Source organism: Anolis carolinensis, chromosome 3, assembly GCF_035594765.1.
Source record: "Anolis carolinensis isolate JA03-04 chromosome 3, rAnoCar3.1.pri, whole genome shotgun sequence".
Taxonomy (NCBI): Eukaryota; Metazoa; Chordata; class Lepidosauria; order Squamata; family Dactyloidae; genus Anolis; species Anolis carolinensis.
Genome location: NC_085843.1, coordinates 249,711,157 through 249,732,255, shown reverse-complemented (window position 1 = coordinate 249,732,255; position 21,099 = coordinate 249,711,157). Strand labels below are relative to the sequence as shown.

General features: G+C 40.2%; 1 protein-coding gene across 3 annotated transcripts in view; it reads left to right on the top strand.

Annotated features, from left to right (window-relative positions):
- Positions 1–2,796, top strand: part of pax3 (paired box 3) — a 129,962-nt gene extending 127,166 nt beyond the window's left edge. For all 3 annotated transcript variants that reach the window (XM_008106289.3, XM_062976570.1, XM_003218269.4), the window contains one exon: positions 965–2,796. In XM_008106289.3, the coding sequence (XP_008104496.1) occupies positions 965–999 (35 nt within the window). In that variant the 3' untranslated portion in view covers positions 1,000–2,796. The remainder of the gene's footprint in view (positions 1–964) is intronic.
- Positions 2,797–21,099: the final 18,303 nt, after the last annotated feature.

Below are 21,099 nucleotides of genomic sequence, written 5' to 3'. Positions count from 1 at the left end.
AAGCTATACAGATGTGGTGGTGGGTTCATTTCTCAAAGGTGCATGTTGAGTTCAGTCACACAAAAACACTGCAATATTAGACACATCTGGAGAAACTGCTGTCTGCATAGAACTTGGGAAAATTATTTTTTTAGACTACAACGTCCAGAATTAGCCCAGTCTGTATGGCCAATGGCCCTGTTGACTGGGAGAATTCTCAGAACTGTAGTTCAAAAAATTTAATAAAGTCAAAGCTGTGCTTAATTGACATACACATTTACTCGTTAATGTGTGTTGGGTGTACATTGTGTAGTCCAAAGAGGATGTTAATGTTACATTGTGGTCTCTCATTTTATTTTTATTTTTATTGGTATAGGTAAACATTACAAGTAAATATGTGATCAAAATGTTTACCAAAATTCATTATAATGTGGTACAGTCACCATGTTATGTATTTTGCACATTAAAAGTGATTCATACATCACATATAACAAAACAAGACATAAATGTTGCAACAAAAATGCTGTTAGGTCAAGAGTGCTTCTAAAGCAAATGTCTCCTCTTCCTTTTCATTGTAGTAGAGCTACATTTGATGCTAGGCTAGTGGATTGTTCCAGCAAGATTTCTGCTGCATAATTATTTTCTAAAGTGATGTCAACAACATCTTGATGTTATTAATTGTTGAGACATGAAACCTGATTGCCATTAGGTAAAACAGAGGGGTTGTCCAAAATGAAATAACCACTGGCATTTCACTATTAGAAACACATGTTTTTAATGAGGTCAGCTCAAGAATCATTATAGTATATAATCCCAGATACATAGAGTTTTGTCAAACTTGTCTAAGAATAAAAATATTAGTCCCTTTCCTTTGATATATCAGTATTAAATATGACAATGTCAACCTGTAGTTGACACTGCCCCTTGCTGTGAGGTTGTCACAGCATGACTTAAAAAGCTTCTTTTGCTTTTTTTTTTTTAACAGGTGCCTTTCATTATCTGAAGCCAGATATTGCATAGATGAACTGTCCACTTCAAGTTAAAGCCAGTCTTTTTCCTGGTCTTGCTCCAATATTTGGAATGGAGTGATCTTCTCACCAAAATGTGGCTCAGAATGAAGCGATCCTATTAGAGATAACAGGGCTGCTGTGTTCTTTACCCCAGACATTGCTTTCACTTGGACATGTTGGGTAAAGCAGCTCAGAAGACAAAGGCCATGAGCAATAACACAGAGGAAATGCATCATGGTTCAACATTGATTTCTTCCCTCCTTCCTTCATCTTTCTTTTTTTTAAAGGACAGAGCAATTCAAATTGCCAAGCTGACACAAGCATTCCATTTTTAGGCTGATGAAGAGGTGTAGATAGATTTGGACACCAGGTTCTAGAATATGACAACTGAACGCTGCAAACCCAAAAGGTTGTTGACCTTCTATGCTAACTTTTAACCCTGCTTGGTTTTGCAAAAGCATGGGCAGGAGAACATTGTTTTACACACTGGAAACTGACTTCTAAAGGAAATGTTAAGGTCTGTAGGAAGCTAGACTAGATGTTTGAAGACTTCCAGAAATAAATTATTGGTTATCTTCTTGTTCTTTGTAATCATATTGTTCATACATGTCACACGCAAGGTTATTTTTTTCTTCATTACAGCAAATGAGATATATAGTGTAACATGAAGAAAAGTTTTGCAAGGTTGTTTGTGTGTGAAGTTTTCCTATTCCTATTCCATTTGCCTCCTGGAAGAAACAAGCAAAAAATACAGGATATCTTTGATTTCTATGACTGTTTAACAATGTGCAATATGACGTACCTCACCAAGCTTTGGTAACATCCAAAGCATTATATATAGAATCAAAATTATATTTTTCCAGGTACTTTTATTTTTTCAGTACATAATTCACTCTTTTATGCTGAGGTGTTAGTCTTTCCAGTCTATTAGATGATCTCCAGTTTATTAGTTTAACAGGTGACCATTTGAGGAAGATAATATACTTTAAAATATTCATGTTTACATTCTTTTGAGAAAACGGCAGGTTAAAAATCACTATGCCCCTGTTATTATCATGTATTTTAAATTATACAGTGGCATCCCATCTATTAAAAAAAATCCAGTGGAAACCAAGGTTTACATACATTTTATGTTGTGACATTGTCAAATGTCAATAAATTTGTGTTTTGAAATGTTAAGAGGAACAGGAAGATGGCAGGCAATGTTATTTATTTGTCTTTATTCTTGGAACCATGAGTGAGGTAGGGCACAAACACATTCCTTTTAGCATTCAACTCAGTGAAAGTAGCAAAATAGTAAGACTAGGTTATAGTACAGAGATTAGTTCGCACATTGGTCTTAAAGGGTGATGGAGCAAAAGAAATACTATCTTTCTGTTATGACCTCCACCAACAACACGTGTGTTGTAAAAATAAAGTCTCATATTAAAAAAGTGCAGTAAATATTTACTATTTATAATGAATAAACAGCTATGGAAACTTATGAAAAAGTATTGCTGTTGGTCCTTAAGTGTACACATACATGGTGCCATATCGATTGACTTTCATGGATTATTCCACTTCCCTCTCTTCTCTTCTTGTCCTTCTTCCTTTTCCTGCCTTATACTGAGGGCCAAGCAAGCTACAGTATTTAAAGAAATGTGTATTTCTTGTGACAAGCTCATTTTTCCCTCCACAGTGCAATTTTCTCAATGATGCATGTCTCAGTAATCAGACTTGCAACTTAAGCCTTTCTTGTGATCTATCACAAAACAAAGGGTGTTGAATATGTGAGGAAAACATGCAATAAACATCTTTCACCACTTGAGGAAGCACATATTTTTTAAAAATGTACTAAATACATTGTCTAGCTTGACCATCGTATGTATTGTCCAGCTATTAGTCTCTCCTACTGTCAAAAGTCAGACGCCAACTTAGAGCAAAATATAGTTTATTAAAGTAATAGTCCAAAAATAGTTCAAAGAATTAGCAGAAACCTAAAACACTTAAACTTCATTGTTAAGTAGTTAAAACAGAAGAAATGCCAAAAACACGAACTGACATATAATCTGGATTAACCAGAGATAAAATCCGGACTAAACATAAACTACTTGAAGTCAGCCCAAAAGCACAAAATGGGCTTGAAATGGTGAAACAAACAAAAGCAAACAGCTACGAAGCCCCCAAAACCTTCCCAAAATTCAGGAGTACGAAAGTAGCTTTAAACCAAAACAAACACCCAAACCGGGCTGGAGAACTCTCTGTTGAGCGCAGCAAAGCAAGCAGAACAGAAAGACGCTGGCGAGCCCTCAGCAAACCGCTGCTGGAGCGAAGGCCAAGCCAGGAGTTAAAGGAGCAGAGCAGGAAAGCGTCATGAAGCCAGTCCGAAGTCGGGATAAGCAAGCAGCGTCAAACTGCTGCAGGAGCAAAAGCCAAGCCAGGAATTGAAGGAGCAGAGCAGGAAAACATCGTCAAGCTGGTCTGAAGTCGGGATAAGTAGCCAGAGTCAGGGTCAAGAGCGAAGCCAGTAGTCAGCAACAGAAAGCAGCCACGGAATTGAGAACGATGCCAAAACATGTTTTGGGAGCGAAGAGCAAAGCCGAGTCAAATTCCAGTCCAAGGTCCAAGGAGTTGAAGTCATCAAAAGAAGGTCCACGTCACGGAATGGCACAGAAAGCCAAAACAACGAAGGCAAATAGCAGATCTGTTGCAAAGTCCCAAGCCAGTCTTCAGAATCACATACAGGAAACCCAATGGCGCCCAGCAACACCTTGCCACACGCAAAGCATAGTGGCCAAACATCCCCAATTTATTTAGGTTTCCTTGGGCGTCCAAACTTCTAACGCCCTAGGATCAGGTGTCCCAAATTCTTCATCAGAATCAATATCATTCTGCCCACACCCAACTCTGTCCACACCTGTGGAACCACCCTCATTCCTCCAGGCAGACCATGTGGGATCTGCTTCTGAAGATACCCAAGCCTCTCCAGCATCAACAGCATCCATGGATCCAGATTCCTCCCCAAGCCCTTCTGGAACCCGTGCCCAATCTATGCCTGGTTCCTCAGCATCCATTTCCACCTCAACACCCAAATCCTCACATAAATCTTCCTCGGAAGATTCCTCATCAATCTCCTTAATTCTCTTCTTATATAAATCTTCCAGCGAGCCCTCCTCATGAGGATTCTTCCTTCCTCTCCTGGTCTCACCATTATTACTCACAGCCTCAGAAGACTCATCCACAACACCTACAGCTTTAGTAAACTCTACAATGACTGGCAGTATCTCCTTCAAGTTTCAGGCAGAGGCCATTCCCAACCATATTTGCAGATACCAAGGACTGAATCTGGGACCTTCTTCCTGCAAAGAAAGTGCCATAACACCAGTGGTTCCCAACTTTTGGTGCTCCAGGTGTTTTGGACTTCAGCTCCCACAATTTTTAACAGCTGGTAAAATGGCTAGGATTTAAGAGAGTTGAGTCCAAAACACCTGGAGTTGTTGCGAACTACTGTATATCATAGTGCTATGGCACTCCATACTTGCATTACCCCCAATGATCTTATGTCAAAGGGGGAAAATGTGTATGATGCCCACGTTACTTTTTTGTTAGATATCTCTTTGTTATAAAATAAAGTCACTGTGGTTGCAGTTTGAAAGAGAAAGGAAAGCAACAAGGACATTACCTACAAAGAGGGGCTTGACCCCTCTAATTAAGAACTGTGTTCCTAATGAAATTATCCTGCACTTTTCAAATTTCTAGTATTGGATAGAGTGAAACATTGAAAGTTGTTCATACTTAAAACTCTTGTATTTGCTTGTTCATATTCATTTGTTTTTCCGTTTCTTTGGATGCTTAGACTGTAGTTGGTGTTCTGTACCAACTACTTAATTAAGGCTACTTAATTAAGCATCCTCTTGTGGCCTGATCCTCCTCAAATCTGATGGAAACATCATTCACTTGGGCTCCCATTGTTAGCAAGATAACCTCCTTTTCCCAAGCAGCTGATGCCCAGTAAAGTGTTGTGTGGAAACGAATCATTCCAACAGTGTTACAATCATCGCTAAGTAGGGATTGTGAATATGGAACAGTTACCTAGATTTACTTGTTGTAACTGTTCTGAATTCAAATGTGCTAGTCATAATTATGACACTTTTGCCATGATTGTAATTCCTCCTTCCCCCTCACATATTTTACCAGGTATCAGCAAAATGAGGAGAAAAATGTCAATTCTGCTAGCAATGGATAAATGATGTTTCCATCAGGTTTAGGGCAGGAGTTGGGCCGAGTGAGGTTATTTAATTAAGGATGTTATCACACACATCTCCTAAAATGAGTTCTGCCATGGTAAACCCATCTTGCCTGAGATGGGAGCATGCCTGCCTAGCCCTTCTTCTTACTGGTGGTAAAAGAAGCATGTGGCACACAGGATGAAGAGGTGGAACCAAACCTGCAAGGTAATTGACCTTGTAGGTGGCTGAAAAGTTGCCATGTATCTCTGTTCTCAAGTATTTTCTTTTTGTGCCTGGGTAAAACCCCGGTGGGAAGTGTGTTAAAGCACTGAGCTGCTGAACTTGCAGACCGAAAGGTCCCAGGTTCAAATCCCAGGAGCGGAGTGAGCGCCCACTGTTGTTCCAGCTTCTGCCAACCTAGCAGTTCAAAACATGCCAATGTGAGTAGATCAATAGGTACCGCTCTGATGGGAAGGTAATGGCTTTCCATGCTGTCATGCCGGCCACATGACCTTGGAGGTGTCTACGGACAACGCTGGCTCTTCAGCTTAGAAATGGAGATGAACACCAATCCCCAGAGTCAGGCATGACTGGACTTAACGTCAGGGGAAACCTTTACCTTTACTAAAACAAATATAACATGCAGGAAGAGAAAAGGCACAAGGATCTACAGGGTAAGTGAACGGGTGCATGAGGTCAGTTCCTCTTCCTTTTTCTCCTGGAACCATGATGGATAGTTTCCCAGGGACTGCAGCAGCAGCATCCAGCCCCTCTCCTTTGAAATATCCATGTATTTTGCCCTTTTGTGAGAGAGTTGTGCCCAAACCCCTGTAGAGGGATGACTGTATTAGGATCTATTTGATATTGATTATTTTATTGTGGTGAAGTTCTGCTCTCCTGCAAAAGAAGCAACAGTAATGAGAAATTCAGGATTGGTTGGAATTGTGTTTTCTCCCTTGAAAGCATGGTGGCTCAGAGGGTTTGGGGACAGGAGGAAATATAATATCGGGGGCTCTGCCACAGCACTTTACAAAGATTCATATGGTAATAGGGTTCTGGTGAACAATGTGACAGGGATTAATAGTACACACCAGGAGGGCCAGGACAAATTGATCTGTTTCTTCTTCCACCTGGACAGTCTTTCCAGAACCTTTAACACCAGATGTGTGGCTGCTGTTTGATAGAATATGCTTAAAGATGCTTTCTCAGTTCTGATCACATTGTCTGTCTCATGTGTGAGAATTTAAACAGAAAATCAGATGTGGATGTTTTTGTTTAAATTGAGCTCTGAAGAAAGTTGTTTTCTCTGCATTATGGCTACGATTATTCAGAAGGAGAATATGAAATGAAACCTTAAAACATGCACACACTTTTAAAAGAAACTGGTTTTGCAAAGCACAAAGGTAAGGGACTCATGGGTTTATGTAATTTCAAATGTATGCAGCATAAAGACCAATGTGGGCAGTCATAGTTTGCTATCAGACCTATCAGGCAATGTCAGGACAAATCAAAATACAAGTGAAAAGACATATTTCATTTGACCTTTACCAGCTAATTTAATCAAACCTCATACACAAATATGAAAGAACATCTGCTGATAAGGACGGGACTATAGCTTCCTTGTCTTGCATCTAGAAGTAGTTCAGAGGCTTCATTAACTATTCAGTGTCCTCAGCAGCTCTGCAATGATTATTTTCACATGTTGAATGATTTTCCCCCCTGCTTCCCTTCTTTGGACTGGAAAAGGAGTAACATTTCTCTTTCTTCCTTTTTGTGCTGTGTGTGATTAAGGGACTATAATGAATTTCAAGGAACATACCATACATTGTATATTTTTAAAATTTCTAAGTGTTCCCAACATTCCCTGGATCACCTAAAACACTATTGCTTCTTGCAAACCATGCCATGTACTGAACATTACGGAGGAGCAGGGCCCATAAAAACAGATTGTTAACATGAATGTTAATTGCATTTTGTATTGTTTTAACTGGTTTAGACCGGATTCAATCTCATTCATACACACACACACATATACATGTAAATCAGCTTTTTAGATATTATCAAACATTTATTTATTTATTTAATCAGTATCCTATGTTTCTCCCAGTATGGGAGGGAGCCAGTGTGGCTCACAATGAAGGAAAAAAATATACATGCAATATTTACAATTTGATCATTCCATTGTATTTTTGAAAATATTTTTTTCAAAATTAAAATTTAAAAATAAAAATGTTAAGTTTGAAGCTCTGTAAACCATTCTGATTTAATTCATAAAATGAGAAAAATGGAAGATATTGGCTTCATTTATCAGCATGCTGAAACAAAAACACATTTATAATTGTAGCAAAATATGAATTATTTCCCTTACATATCAGAAACAATATTTTAAATAGTAACTGCCACTTTTCTTTCCAGGAACCCCTGTGATTTTGATACACAACCTAGTCCTTCCAAATCTGTGCTGCATAACAGTTGCCTTCTGCTAAACAATCCTTAGTCAAAGAGATGCTAACTCATTGCACTGTTGTCACCTCTGTTAAGGGCCATTTCTCATGACAGAATTAGGAGGCTATAATTCCATGCTATGTGCTGTAGTAAGTACATCCAAAACAATCTTTGTATTTACTGTTTTCTCTAAACTACCTAGGCAAGAGTAATTAGGGTGGATCTACACTGCAGAATTGATGTATTTTGACACAACTTTCTTGCCATGACTTAATGGGAGTTGCAGTTTGCAACGTCTTTAACCTCCTCTGCCAAAGAGTGATGGTACCTCAGCAAATAAATCTCAGGATTCTATAATACCAAGCCACAGCAGTTAAAGCAATGTCAAAACTGTAGTAATTTTACAGTGTAGATGCATTCTAAGAAATCTCAGCCAGAGAGCTCTGATGCAACTGATGACAAACCTCTGATCCTAAAGAATACTACTATGATAGAATATCTAATCTCACCTCTAGCCTTATATTTTCAAAGATGTAGCCGTGTTAGTCTATTGCAGCCTTAAAAGAAGGAAGAAGGGGGTGGAAAAAGAAAAATTATATAGCGGCACCTTTAGGACCAACTATTTTTTTTTTTATTTTCCCATGACTTTTTGTAGATATAAGATCACTTCTTCAGAAGTAGGACACTACATAATTTTGCAGACCCGAAAGCTCATGCTAAAATAACGTGGTCAAATTTAAGGATGCTGTCCTTCCTCCCCTTTCTTCCTCCTGTTTATGCTTCACCTTAGCAATCTGAAATGGTGCCTTTGGACTGGAACTTGATCAAGGACATGCAAAACAAGAGCAAGTTGAAATGTTGGCTTAGTATTTCGGCTAAGTATTTATGCTGCTCTCTGCAGCAGAGCCATTTCACATTCTTTGAGAGCCAGATAAGATAGAGAAACACAGTGACAGACAAGGGGGTCTGTCAAAGGAAATAGAGTTCAATGGCATAGAGAGGTAGATTTAGGATGTTCTCATACAACAAAATCATTTCGATTTAACAAACTTAAATTGTCTTCCCAGAAATCATGGGAATAGTATATCAGGAAGATAGTCAGGATTTGAACTCAATGATCCTCATATTTCCAAAACTATAGGTTTCAAAATTCTCAGAGGGAAAATGAAACAATAATCAAGTTTCAATTAGATATACAATATGACCACCTTATCCATAGATTTAATATATACAGTTATAATTACCTATTCTCCAAACAGTATTTCCTCTGGAAATCTTTGTGGGCCTCTCTAAGTCCTCCAGTATCATTGTATGGTATACTTCTTGCCCAAGTATAGTAAAAAAAAGTGTTCATTATTATCCATGATTTCAGGTATCCACAAAGGGTCTTGGAACATATTCCTCATAGATACAGGGCCTGCACTATAGATGCAAACTAGAACTTTACATAAAATCTAATGTAATATGAACCGTAAGAAGAGAGAATGGGAAAATGCTACCTGTCCCCTTCTGTTACTGGGACCCATAGTCCATTATGTGTTAGCGGCTGAACATCTTCAGTGGTCTTCTGTGGTCTTTGTATAGCCTCCTTGCTCTGTTCCAGAACATGGTAGTACAGTATAAGGTTCAAAATCCCTAGGACATTTATATAGAATCATAGAATCATAGAATAGTAGAGTTGGAAGAGACCTCAAGGGCCATCTAGTCCAACCCCCCGCTAAGAAGCAGGAAATCGCATTCAAAGCACCCCCGACAGATGGCCATCCAGCCTCTGCTTAAAAGCCTCCAAAGAAGGAGCCTCCACCACGGCCCGGGGGAGAGAGTTCCACTGCCGAACAGCCCTCACAGTGAGGAAGTTCTTCCTGATGTTCAGGTGGAATCTCCTTTCCTGTAGTTTGAAGCCATTGTTCCGTGTCCTAGTCTGCAGGGCAGCAGAAAATAAGCTTGCTCCCTCCTCCCTATGACTTCCCCTCACATATTTGTACATGGCTATCATGTCTCCTCTCAGCCTTCTCTTCTGCAGGCTAAACCTGCCCAGCTCTTTAAGCCTCTCCTCATAGGGCTTGTTCTCCAGACCCTTAATCATTTTAGTCGCCCTCCTCTGGACGCTTTCCAGCTTGTCAGCATCTCCCTTCATCTGCGGTGCCCAAAACTGGACACAGTATTCCAGGTGTGGTCTGACCAAGGCAGAATAGAGGGGGAGCATGACTTCCCTGGATCTAGACGTTATTCCCCTATTGATGCAGGCCAAAATCCCATTGGCTTTTTTAGCTGCCGCATCACATTGTAGGCTCATGTTTAACTTGTTGTCCACGAGGACTCCAAGATCTTTTTCGCACACACTGCTGTCAAGCCAGGCGTCCCCCATTCTGTATCTTTGATTTCCATTTTTTCTGCCGAAGTGAAGTATCTTGCATTTGTCCCTGTTGAACTTCATTTTGTTAGTTTCGGCCCATCTCTCTAGTCTGTCAAGATCGTTTTGAATTCTGCTCCTGTCTTCTGGAGTGTTAGCTATCCCTCCGAGTTTGGTGTCATCTGCAAACTTGATGATCGTGCCTTCTAACCCTTCGTCTAAGTCGTTAATAAAGATGTTGAACAGAACCGGGCCCAGGACGGAGCCCTGCGGCACTCCACTTGTCACTTCTTTCCATGATGAAGACGACGCATTGGTGAGCACCCTTTGGGTTCGTTCGCTTAGCCAATTACAGATCCACCTAACCGTAGTTTTGTCTAGCCCACATTTTACTAGTTTGTTTGCCAGAAGGTCGTGGGGGACTTTGTCGAAGGCCTTACTGAAATCTAGATATGCTACATCCACGGCATTCCCTGTATCGACCCAACTCGTAACTCTATCGAAAAAAGAGATCAGATTAGTCTGGCATGACTTGTTTTTGGTAAATCCGTGTTGACTATTAGCAATGACCGCATTTGTTTCTAAGTGTTTGCAGACCACTTCCTTAATGATCTTTTCCAGAATCTTGCCTGGTATTGATGTGAGGCTGACCGGACGGTAATTGTTTGGGTCGTTCTTTTTTCCCTTCTTGAAGATAGGGACCACATTCGCCCTCCTCCAATCTGCTGGGACTTCTCCTGTTCTCCAAGAACTCTCGAAGATGATTGCCAGTGGTTCTGAAATAACTTCCGCTAGTTCCTTCAATACTCTTGGATGTAGCTGATCTGGCCCTGGGGACTTGAATTCGTTTAGAGTGGCCAGGTGTTCCTGGACAACTTGTTTCCCTATTTGGGGTTGGATTTCCCCCAATCCTTCGTCCATTCCATGTTGCTGAGGTTGAAGATGGCTTTCTTTTTGTGAGAAGACCGAGGCAAAGAAGGCATTAAGCAGTTCTGCCTTTTCCCTATCCCCTGTCACCATCACCCCATCTACTCCTTGCAGTGGCCCTATCGCCTCCTTTTTCTTCCTTTTTCTACCAACATAAGCAAAAAAACCTTTTTTGTTGTTTTTTATGTCCCTGGCAAGCCTGAGCTCATTTTGCGCTTTAGCCTTGCGAACCTTTTCCCTACAGGAGTTGGCTATAGGTTTGAATTCTTCTTTGGTGATTTCTCCCCTTTTCCACTTCTTGTGCATGTCACTTTTGAGCTTTAGCTCAGTTAGAAGTTCTTTGGACATCCATTCTGGCTTCTTTGCACTTGTCTTATTTTTCTTCTTTGTTGGCACTGTTTGCATTTGCGCCTTGAGTATTTCACTTTTGAAAAACTCCCATCCATCCTCAACTCCCTTGTTTTTTAATATCGGCGTCCATGGAATGCCGCTCAGTAATTCCTTCATTTTTTGGAAGTCAGCTCTCTTAAAGTCCAGAATGCGTGTTTGACTTGTCTTAGTTTCAGCATTCCTTTGTATTGCAAACTGCAGGAGCACATGGTCACTTGCCCCTAAGGATCCAACCACTTCAACTGTATTGATCAGGTCTTCCACATTTGTTAAGATTAGATCAAGAGTTGCTGATCCCCTTGTTGCCTCTTCTACCTTCTGGACCATAAAATTATCTGCAAGGCAAGTGAGGAATTTGTTGGACTTTGTACTCTTGGCTGAGTTTGTTTTCCAGCAGATATCGGGATAATTGAAATCGCCCATGACTACTATATCTCTTCTTTGTGCCTGTTTGGTCAGCTGTTGACAGAAGGCTTCATCAAGTCCTTCATCCTGACTCGGAGGTCTGTAGTAGACACCCACGACAAGATCTTTTTGAGTCCCGGTTCCCTTGATTCTTATCCAGATGCTTTCAAGCTGGTTTCCCGGATTACAGTCTTGCATTTCTTCTGCAACGTAACTGTTTTTGACATATAAAGCTACTCCCCCTCCTCTCCCCTTTGTTCTATTTATGTGAAAGAGGTTATAGCCCTCAATGGTTAAATTCCAGTGATGGGAGTCATCCCACCAGGTTTCAGTGATGCCTATGACATCGTATGTGTGGTGCTGTGCTAGGAGTTGGAGTTCGTCTTGCTTATTTCCCATGCTCTGAGCATTAGTGTAAAGACATGTAAGCCCCTGTGACCTCCCCTCGAACTGTTTATTTGGGATTATTGTGCTCTCTGTACTTGGTCCTTGCTGTGTTTGTGCAGCCCTCCGTTTAGCCTTATGGCGGTTCCCTGTGGTCGTGGGTAATATAGTGTTCGCCAGGCTGTTGTTCCCCTCCCCCAGTGGATTTAGTTTAAAGTGCGCCTGATGAGGTTTGTGAGTCTGTGTGCAAAAAGATGTTTTCCTACTTGTGTGAGATGCACCCCATCGCTTGCCAGTAGTCCATCCTCTTGGAAGAGTAGACCATGGTCAAGGAAGCCAAAATGCTCCTCTTGACACCATTTTCTGAGCCAGTTATTGACCTGTACTATTTTTCCGGCCCTTGTAGAGCCATGTCCTACAACGGGGAGGAGGGATGAAAAGATCACATGTACATTATACAGTTTTAGCTTTGTTCCCAGAGCTCGAAAATCATTTGTGATCTTTTGAAAAGTATGCCTAGCGGTGTCATTGGTACCTACATGAATCAACATAAGGTGGGGAGGGTGATGGGGCTTTAGGAGCCTGCTGAGCCTCTGAGTGATATGGTGTATTTTTGCCCCCGGGAGGCAGCATGTTTCTCGAGCCATCCCATCCGGTCTGGAAATGATGGCTTCCGTTCCTCTAAGGAGGGAGTCACCTACTACCAAGACCTGTTTCCTTTGAGGATTGACAGGGTCCCTTTTGTGCAAGACAGTGTGTATGTCCCCTGAAGAGTGTTCCTGTTGAAGTGAATCATGTAGGTGTAAAGTGTTGTCCTCCTCCTCAACATCCCCAGTGCATTCATCAATGACAATCCATTGAGATACATCCGAGAGCCCATTACTCTCCCAAGGATGTTCCTGTTGCTCCTGGTCTATGATTGGGGATGGAGCATTTGCATGATTACATAAGTGTGACTGTGGTGATGCACTGTCCCTGTCAGGGCTATCCCCTGCGCATTGATCCAGGATGGTCCACTGAGTGGTATCTAAGAAACTGTGGTCCTCCACAAGATGTGTTTCCTGATTGTATGTTAATGATGTAAGAATTTCAAATCTGTTGTGTAAATGCAGCTGAGCAGAGGAGTTCTGTGGAGGCTGCCTGGTCCTGCGTCTCCTTCTATGGGTGACCTCCTTCCAAGCCTGAGGGTTGTCTACCTTTGAGTTGATCTCCCCATAAGGTTCCTGATCATGGTCTTGGTGGTGTTGGTGTGATGCAGGCTGCTGATCTACAGCAGCGTGTTGTGCAGTGTCCAAGAAGAGCTCGAGTGCCTGAATGTCCTTAAGGGTCTTAATACGGTGCTCGAGCTGTTGGATCCTCTGCTCCATCAGAGTCATCTGTTTGCATTTGGAGCAGATGTAGTTGTCTAGTTTTTGTGTGAAAAAGCGGAACATGCCACAGCTGGTGCATGTGATGGGAATGTTTTGCTTTTGTTGCATCTCTTGGTGAGCGTGGTGGCCAAGTGGGATCTTTGTACAGTTAAGTAATATGCACGCACTTTATGTGCAGACTGCAACAAACCACGTCTTTGTGTATTTGTTTATGTTGCTTTGTTTCCTGTATGTACTGCAAAGGATAGTTAGACGGCGCGCGCGACACTGGCAAATAAAGCTTTCCCAGAAACTCAATTAACAGGGGACAATGCCTGCTGTCAATCAACTTAAGTACCTGGCTCTCTTTCAACACAACAGTCACACAACAGTTAGACTTTGACCACAGGAGCCAAGCCCAAACTCAGTTTAAAATCTTAGCCAAATCTTAGCCAAAATCTTATTATTGCAATGGGATTGCTGCTACAGATCTTTGCTGCCTAGTGTATGATGTGGTGGCAGATTTGGATGATGGATGGTCAATGAGTGAACCCTCCATCTCCAGATCAGGCCTACTATTAGTGTGAGGAAGGTGGTTGCTTTAGGCAGATGATGTAATGGAAAGACAACATATGGTTATTTATTTACTTTGTTATTGGGGTATTTTATTGCCAGAGATGGGGGGGAGGCATGTGCACTTCCCATATAGCTGGATACTGTGTGAACAGATTGCTGGATTAGATTGGCCATTGGTCTGTTGCAGCGTGACTCATATTTTTATGAGAGTTGCTTGCGGGCCATTCTAGTTCATGTGCCAAAATAACTTGGCTAGCTTTCAGTAGTATGGCTCTTGATTTGGGTGGATCATGAGTGAGAGTTGCCATTTGTTGCTCTGAAAATTATCTTTGGCCTGCCTTGTTGCTCTTTTACTCCTCTAGTGAAAAGTGCAGGAAAAATAAGAGCACATATGTAATGATTTGGTAATATGTCCTCCGCAAGCCCTACTAATACGTTTGCTTAAGCCCCTTCCACAGCCATATAACCCAGAATATCAAGGCAGAAAATCCCACCATATCTGCTTTGAACTGGGATATCTGAGTCCACACTGCCATATAGTCCAGTTCAAAGCAGAAAATGTGGGATTTTATTCAGCTGTGTGGAAGGAGCCTCAGTCATCCTCTAGTCCTGCAGCACTAACTGTAGCTGGATGTACGTATGTGCTAGCAAATAATAAAATGTCTTCCCATTCTGTGAAAAGTTTTATCTCCTAACCTCTGTATCTCTGTGTCACAATAGTAGGCCAGGCCATTATTTACTTTCCTCATTGATTGGCAAGCCTATTACTAAGGGAAGTGGAGATAATCAGTGCAGTTATTAACCATGCCATTGGAAAGTTAGACAAGAACTATCAGACTCACTGTGTACATAACCCAGATGACACAATGAAATGTACTTGATGGATCTCACAATAGGATCCTGTTTCAGGAATGAACGGTGCTATCTCAGAATATTTTCTTCATATATTACTGGGTTTACTACTTGTGGAGAACCACTATGTAGGTTAGCATATGAGAACCATATCTTTCATTTTCATTAAAAGTAAAAGCTATTACTTATGAAGCAAAGCAAAGCTTCAAATCCTGATAGCAGTGTACATACATACTCCAACAGAACAGAGATGTGAGCTGTGTAAGCACATGAGGAGCAATTTCATACATTTTTACAAAATTCACTGAGAATTGGAGATAGTGGACGAATCCTATAAATGCTGTCATATTATGAAGCATTTGAAAAATCTATTAAGCCATGTTAGCCTAAAAATATGGAAGTGGAGGAAGTTGGGCTCCCCTGACAATTGGATGGTTACACTTTAGTGATCTCCCTTGGCTACGTGATCTATGACCAGATGGTGATATTACACAGGTGTTTGGGATATGAAAGTATCTTAGCACAATGGTAGCCTTTTAGGTAAGAGCTATGTACAAAGCCTTAATATCATTAATGACACAATTTGCATATAGCTAGCAAATTAAGGTACAGAAAATGATAGCTGTTTCATGAAAGCACTATTATGAAAATATGAACTAAACCTTAGGTTGCTGGGACATTTATATAGTCAGCCTGTGTCATAAAATATATGAACAAACTGGGCACAGAAGGATGAAGTTCATGGAATGCAGATGGACTTAAGCATGTGCTCGTTATGTATATGTTCTTCTCCTGTTGCCTTCACCAAAAAACCCTATACATCAGGTCAGATAATGAACTCTCTAGGTAATTTTGGTACCTCAAGTAATCTCTATTAATAAGGTGCAAATTTGTTAACAAATTGCAAAAACAAGCTTACTCCATCTTCAATATGATATTCCTTCAAATATTTAAACATGACTATCACATCTCATTTCCACCTTCTCTTTTCCAAATCAAACTCACCCAGCTTCCTAAGTCCCAAAAGCACTCCTCATAGGGTTTGGCTTCCAGACCTTTGACCATTTTGGTTGCCCTTTTTTTCACATATTCCCGCTTGTCCATACCCTTCTTGAATTGTGTTGCCCTGAACTGGATAAGGTATTCCAGGTGAAGACTAACCAAAGTAGAATAGAGTGACACTATTACTTTCCTAGATCTAGACATCAGACTCTTATTGACATACTCTCCAATTGTTCCAGTTTGTCAGGAACAATTCTGATCAATTTTCTGTGATCCCACTTCTCAATGTCCCAGTTTTTCTCTCGTCTCGCCACTGCCCCTTTTATCCTCAGCATGCTCCAATTGCTGCAAACTTCATTCAAAGTGCCAAAAGTAACTTACACTCAACTCACTTGGAGAAGAGAGGATGGGATGGCAGTTTGCTCTTTCTAGTGTGTGTGTCTTCAAGCCTCTGTCAATTTATGGCAATTTTACATCATTTTTATTTTAAAAAATATCACTAGAATGATGGCTGGGTGCCCTCACAATGATAAATGTTGCTAAATACTGCTTAAAAAGTCACTTATGAAGACTAGATCAGCCATGTGCAATGACTGTTAATGGCCACTTTGTTACCTTCCCTTGCTTTGTTCTGTTGATTTTAGCTGTGACAAAATTTGTAAGACGGTAGGAAGGGCAATCAAACAGAAATAGAAGCAGATGGAACAGGGAGAAAAGCCAGGCAGGACATTGGACCGTTACCATACTGTACATATTGGGAGTCTGCTGCTGGCTCCTTGATTTTCTATCTTGCCTTTCCACTTGAAGAGCCCTTTGGCTGAGCAATGCCTTTCTTGGCCCAGAAGCTTCAACTCATGGTAATGATAATCTGAAGAACTACAGGGCTATTGCTTCTATTCTGACTTTGCTCAAATTCATAAGGGGAGATTAGGGATGACAGTTTATTCAGTCACTAAATCTTGATATTTTTTCAGACTTAATTCATAACATAACTGTAAGCTATTGCCTTATGTTTATATTTCCCATCCATTTCTCACATTTCCAAAGCAGACTGATATGTGATCCCAGCAGTTTAGCTTCCATAATTGGCATTTTTCTAGGACCAAAAGGAAACAAATTCCTTATCCCCATACATATTTAATTTCTGAGGAACAACAAGTAACATGCTTAATCCACTGTTTGATCTTGGTTCCTTCTGCTGAGTGTTCATTTCTCTTTTAATCTTATACTTTCTTTTTAATCTTCATTCATTGTCTCTGCATCACTGGGAAGACCTTTAAGTATTCTGTGGAAATTACAGTGTGTCTCAAGATGTATTTTTCATTTCTGAATATCAAGCAAGTTGCTAAAGCTAGTCAGGGTGATCCTTTAGATGAATGTACATGAGCTTTAATTTCAGTGAAACTTCCTTCCAGACACAGAATATTCAGGGATGCAGTTATGGGAGGGAATGAGAATATGCCCAAAGCAATTCTGAATGAAATGTTAATTCAATCCCTAATTTTTTTCTCATTGCAATATTTAAGGTAAGTATTCAGAAATACGGTTGAGGCATCCAAAGAAAAGGGAATGTGAACATAGCAAATACAAGAGTTCTTGGTGTGTACAATTTTCAAAGTCTTTCTCTTGGCAATGCTACAAATCTGAGAACTGAAGGGAAAAGTTAATTGTTGTTGTTGTTTATTTGTTCAGTTGCTTCCAACTCTTCATGACCTCATGGACCAGCCCACACCAGAGCTCCCTGTCAGCCGTGGCCACCCCCAGCTCCTTCAAGGCCAAGTCAGTCACTTCAAGGATAAGATCCATCCATCTTGCCCTCAGTCGGCCCCTCTTCCTTTTTCCTTCCATGTTCCCCAACATCATTATCTTCTCCAAGCTTTCCTGTCTTCTCATTATGTGCCCACAGTACTTCATCTTTGCCTCTAATATCCTTCCCTCCAGTGAGTAGCTAGGCATTATTTCCTGGAGTATGGACTGGTTGGATCTTCTTGTGGTCCAAGGCACTCTTAGCATTTTCCTCCAGCACCAGAGTTCAAAAGCATCTATCTTCCTTCGCTCAGCCTTCCTTATGGTCCAGCTCTTATATTCATAGGTTACTATGGGGAATACCATTCGTTTAACTATATGGACCTTCGTAGCCAGTGTGATGTCTCTACTCTTCATTATTTTATCAAGGTTGGTCACTGCTCTCCTCCCAAAAAATAAATGTCTTCTGATTTCATGGCTGCATTCTGCATCTACAGCAATCTTTGAACCAAGAAATACAAAGTCTGTCACTGCCTCCATGTTTTCTCCCTCTATTTGTCAATTATCCATCAGTCTGGCTGCCATAATCTTGGTTTTCTTGATGTTTAACTGAAACCCAGCTTTTGCACTTTCTTCTTTCACCTTGGTTATAAGGCTCCTTAGCTCCTCTTCACTTTCTGCCATCATAGTGGTATCATCTGCATATCCAGGGTTGTTAATGTTTCTTCCAGCAATTTTAACTCCAGCCTTGGATTCATCAAGCCCTGTACGTCACATGATTTATTCTGCATACAAATTGAATAGGTAGGTTGAGAGGATACAGATCTGCCGTACTCCTTTCCCAATCTTGAACCAGTCTGTTGTTCCGTGGTCTGTTCTTACTGTTGTTACTTAGTCGTTATACAGATTTCTCAGGAGACAGACAAGGTGACTTGGTATCCCCATACCACCAAGAACTTGTCACAATTTATTATGATCCACACACTCGAAGACTTTAGAATAGTCAATAAAACAGAAGTATATGTCTGAGACACCCTACCTTTCTCCATTATCCAGTGAATATTGGCAATTTGGTCTCTCATTCCCCTGCCTTTTCTAAACCCAGCTTATACATCTGGCAACTCCCGCTCCATGTATTGCTGGAGTCTATTTTACAGGATCTTGAGCATTACTTTACTGGCATGTGAAATAAGTGCCACTGTACAAAATTTTGAGCATTCTTTAGTGTTTCCCTTTTTTGATATGGGGGGAACATAATAATGATATCACTCCCTCTTCAGGTATACTCTGATTTGCACCCAAATATCTTCCTGCTATTTCATATGATACACTGTTTGCTTCATTGCTAAAGGAGCTGGCACACTCCTTTCTAAAAAGTAATATCTAGCATATCAAAACTTTTGCTTGCTTTGTCTAATCATTATTCTTGTTTCCCATTCAATAAAAGTTTTTAGCTTAAATTGTGCTTTTGGGCAACCTCATCCCATGATTGTAAATGGCACATGCATTTTGAGATATCCCATCACTAATGTTTTTCAAAGTTTAACAATTATCACAATGATTCAATAATTGAAACTTAATGTCTTTGACAGGTGCCAGCTTGGTCAAATGATTTTCCAGTTGACATGCAGTAAATGTTGGTGTGTGACCATATGTATTTTCTCTACCATTCCAAAATTAGCAAGAGGACAACAAAAATGCAACCATGAAACAGAGATTATGGGTTGTATTTGTGACAATCTTTTATCTTGCAAACCAGCAAGTGGCTAAAGATTCTACACTGACCCTACAAGGAATGGTCCAAAAACAAACAAACAAACAAACAAACAAATGCCTGTTTGTTTACCTTGGTCTTTAATATGCCATCTACTAGCAACAGCATGCAAAATGGTTGCTAAGAACAAGAAAGAACTCACAGGACCCAACTTGACATTTTGGCACATGAAACTGTGGGACTACTATGCAATGGAAAAATGTACTCATTAGATTAAGAGGACCTTATGCAAATCATTTCCTGTCACATGGAATCCTTTTCAAGAAAGTATCAACAACAGCCCCAGAATGTTCTGCACATGCTTGAAGGTCTTATGCTTGAAGATACTGAAATAGCATTTTGAAGTTACTAAATCAGAGACACGAGACCTTAATTTTCACATTAGTTAGGTCAATTTTTACATTAAGAAAGACTATTAAAATCTTTTAGTCCTTTCAAGATGATTGTAGTTTACAAAACAATATTTTATCCATGTTTTTCAAATACTGTACCTCTTTTTTACAAACTTTTTTTTAAAAAAGCATTGGACTCCTGACTCGGAAAGACATTGTCTATGCTCAAAAATGAGCCCCTTTCAAGCCCTTTATAACCTTTATAGTTGAAAAATAGTGAAAATAATGTGTGAACATGTACAGTGTATAGGTTTCCCAACTGGTATACTGTAGTAATCTCAGTTATTTTGTGCTGCCTCACATCATGATTTGACAACCAAAGGAAAACCAAATATTTATGCATAATAGGTATTTATTAAGATTTTTTATTAAAATATAATAATATTGCAAAAATCTAGAAAGCAAAATGGGAAAATTAAAAAACAAACAAACCAGCACTCAGATACAAGTTAACATTCATGGAGCTATGAAAACATTGAATCCAGAGATGATTCGTATTTAGCTATGGTTTGTCTTTTTCCAACTGAAATTAGTTTGAAAAACTTGGTGTCAGTAGGAGAATCTTGGGCTCCTAATTTGTTTCTTTTTACCATTTGCCACAAAATAATAAGACAACACTTTTACTAAAACTGTGCTCTCCTTGAGTTAGCTCTCTCTCTCTCTCTCTCTCTCTCTCTCTCTCTCTTTCTTTCTTTCTTTCTTTCTTTCTTTCTTTCTTTCTTTCTTTCTTTCTATTTGTTTTAATGGGGATTTTGCATCATTTTTAAAAGCTAATTTTAAAACAAATAGTTAAAATGTAAGGCGGTGCATTGCTTCTATAAATCGTACAGGCTGCTCATATACCATTACAGGCTGTACTTTCATCTTTCTTTTTACAACAAACCCCTAATGACAAATGCAGGCTGTATAAGTGATACTGATATACCCGCAATCTTAGCATGTGAATTAGTCATCATACAATCAGTTCAGGGGTCAGGCTTAGAGAAACAGTACGTGGCTGGGCAAAAGCGCTAGCCGGGCAATGCGCTCTCCACTTCAAAGTCTCAGGGCTGGCTCCCTAGAATTCAGATCACAGGGAGAAACAGCTGGCATTGTCATTTGTGGCAGCCCAACTCATTTTCCCCCTGTAGCCAGATAAGGTTTCATTCCTTTGTAAAACAACAATTTACTTTAGAATGACTTAAGCCTGTAAAACACAATAGAAAGCAGGGATCCACATGGCCTCCTGTGCTTTGCTGTTATCATGCAAGTAGACATGACCTGTGACAACCCCCAATGAAGGCAACTTAACCCTTTGCTCTTTCTCT